At 49.1% G+C, this 1,048-nt stretch overlaps 1 protein-coding gene across 1 annotated transcript in view; it reads left to right on the top strand.

Moving 5' to 3' along the window:
* Positions 1–534: 534 nt before the first annotated feature.
* LOC109939009 (SH3 and multiple ankyrin repeat domains protein 1-like) overlaps positions 535–1,048 on the top strand; it is a gene marked incomplete at both ends in the record, with an annotated part of 3,316 nt that continues 2,802 nt past the window's right edge. Inside the window, 1 exon segment of the mRNA XM_048594735.1 lies at positions 535–637. Within this exon segment, the coding sequence (XP_048450692.1) occupies positions 535–637 (103 nt within the window).

Consider the following 1,048-nt stretch of genomic DNA (forward strand, 5'->3'; position numbering starts at 1 on the left):
AACTCTGATCTTTTTCTTCACAGATGCTGCCAGACCTGCTGAGCTTTTCCAGCAACTTCTATAAGCTGATCCTTTATCTCAATGTCACATTCCTGCTTTTTTCCCAGACCAACTGATGCCTTTAAAATCTAAAGTTTTATCTGTCTCTCTCTCGAATAAATCCAGTGACTTGTCCACCACTGCGTTCTGTGGTAAAGAATCCCTGGCACTCGCCCTCAGTACTGGTTCGCTCCCTGTAGAGTGAAGAAATCTTTCTCCATCTCGGTCCTTAATGGTCTACCCCGCATCCTGTGACTGAGTCCCCAGGGTCTAGACCTCAACCAGGCAATCCCACCCTGTTGACAGGGTGTGGGGGCAGATGAGAGATGGTGGGGGCAAACCCAGCAGGGGGGTGGACAGAACAGGGGCAGGAAGAGCCGGGGTTGTCATTTGGCCCGGTGAAGGATGGGATGGGGGAGGACGATTGGAAAAGAGGCTTGGCCAAAAGAAGCACAGAAACAGGTTTGTAAGCGATGTGTTTGTTCTTCTCTCCAGCCGCTATATGACCAACCAGGGATGACAGCACTTGGACCATCAGTCAGTTTTGACCGACCCTACCTGGCAGCACAGCAAGGGATGATGCGTCAGAAGTCAATGGGTAAGGGAGGAATCTGGGATGGGGGGTGGCGTAGAAATACAACAACAAAAAGAACCGAAGGCCCTTCAGCCCATCAAACCTGTTCTCTTGCTCAGTATGACACATTTCCCACATTACTGTTCAACCACTACCCATTCATGACAGGCCCTAAAAGAAAAGCTACTGCCGTTGATCTCAAATGCATTCAACGATGGGGATTCTACAGTCTTTTAGGGAAGGCAATTACAAACCTTCAGCACGCCTGAGTGAAGAGATTCCTCCTCATCTATATCCACAAGTTTTCCTCATCTCCTTAGTTACCTTCAATCATCTGGCTCACTCTTCACCCACCAGTATGTACCCCAGCATTATACAGTGACAGACCTGTCCCCACCGGTACTGTACCCCAGTGTTATACAGTGACAGACCTGT

Source organism: Rhincodon typus, unplaced genomic scaffold (assembly GCF_021869965.1).
Source record: "Rhincodon typus isolate 14 unplaced genomic scaffold, sRhiTyp1.1 hic_rhity00013949, whole genome shotgun sequence".
Classification (NCBI taxonomy): Eukaryota; Metazoa; Chordata; class Chondrichthyes; order Orectolobiformes; family Rhincodontidae; genus Rhincodon; species Rhincodon typus.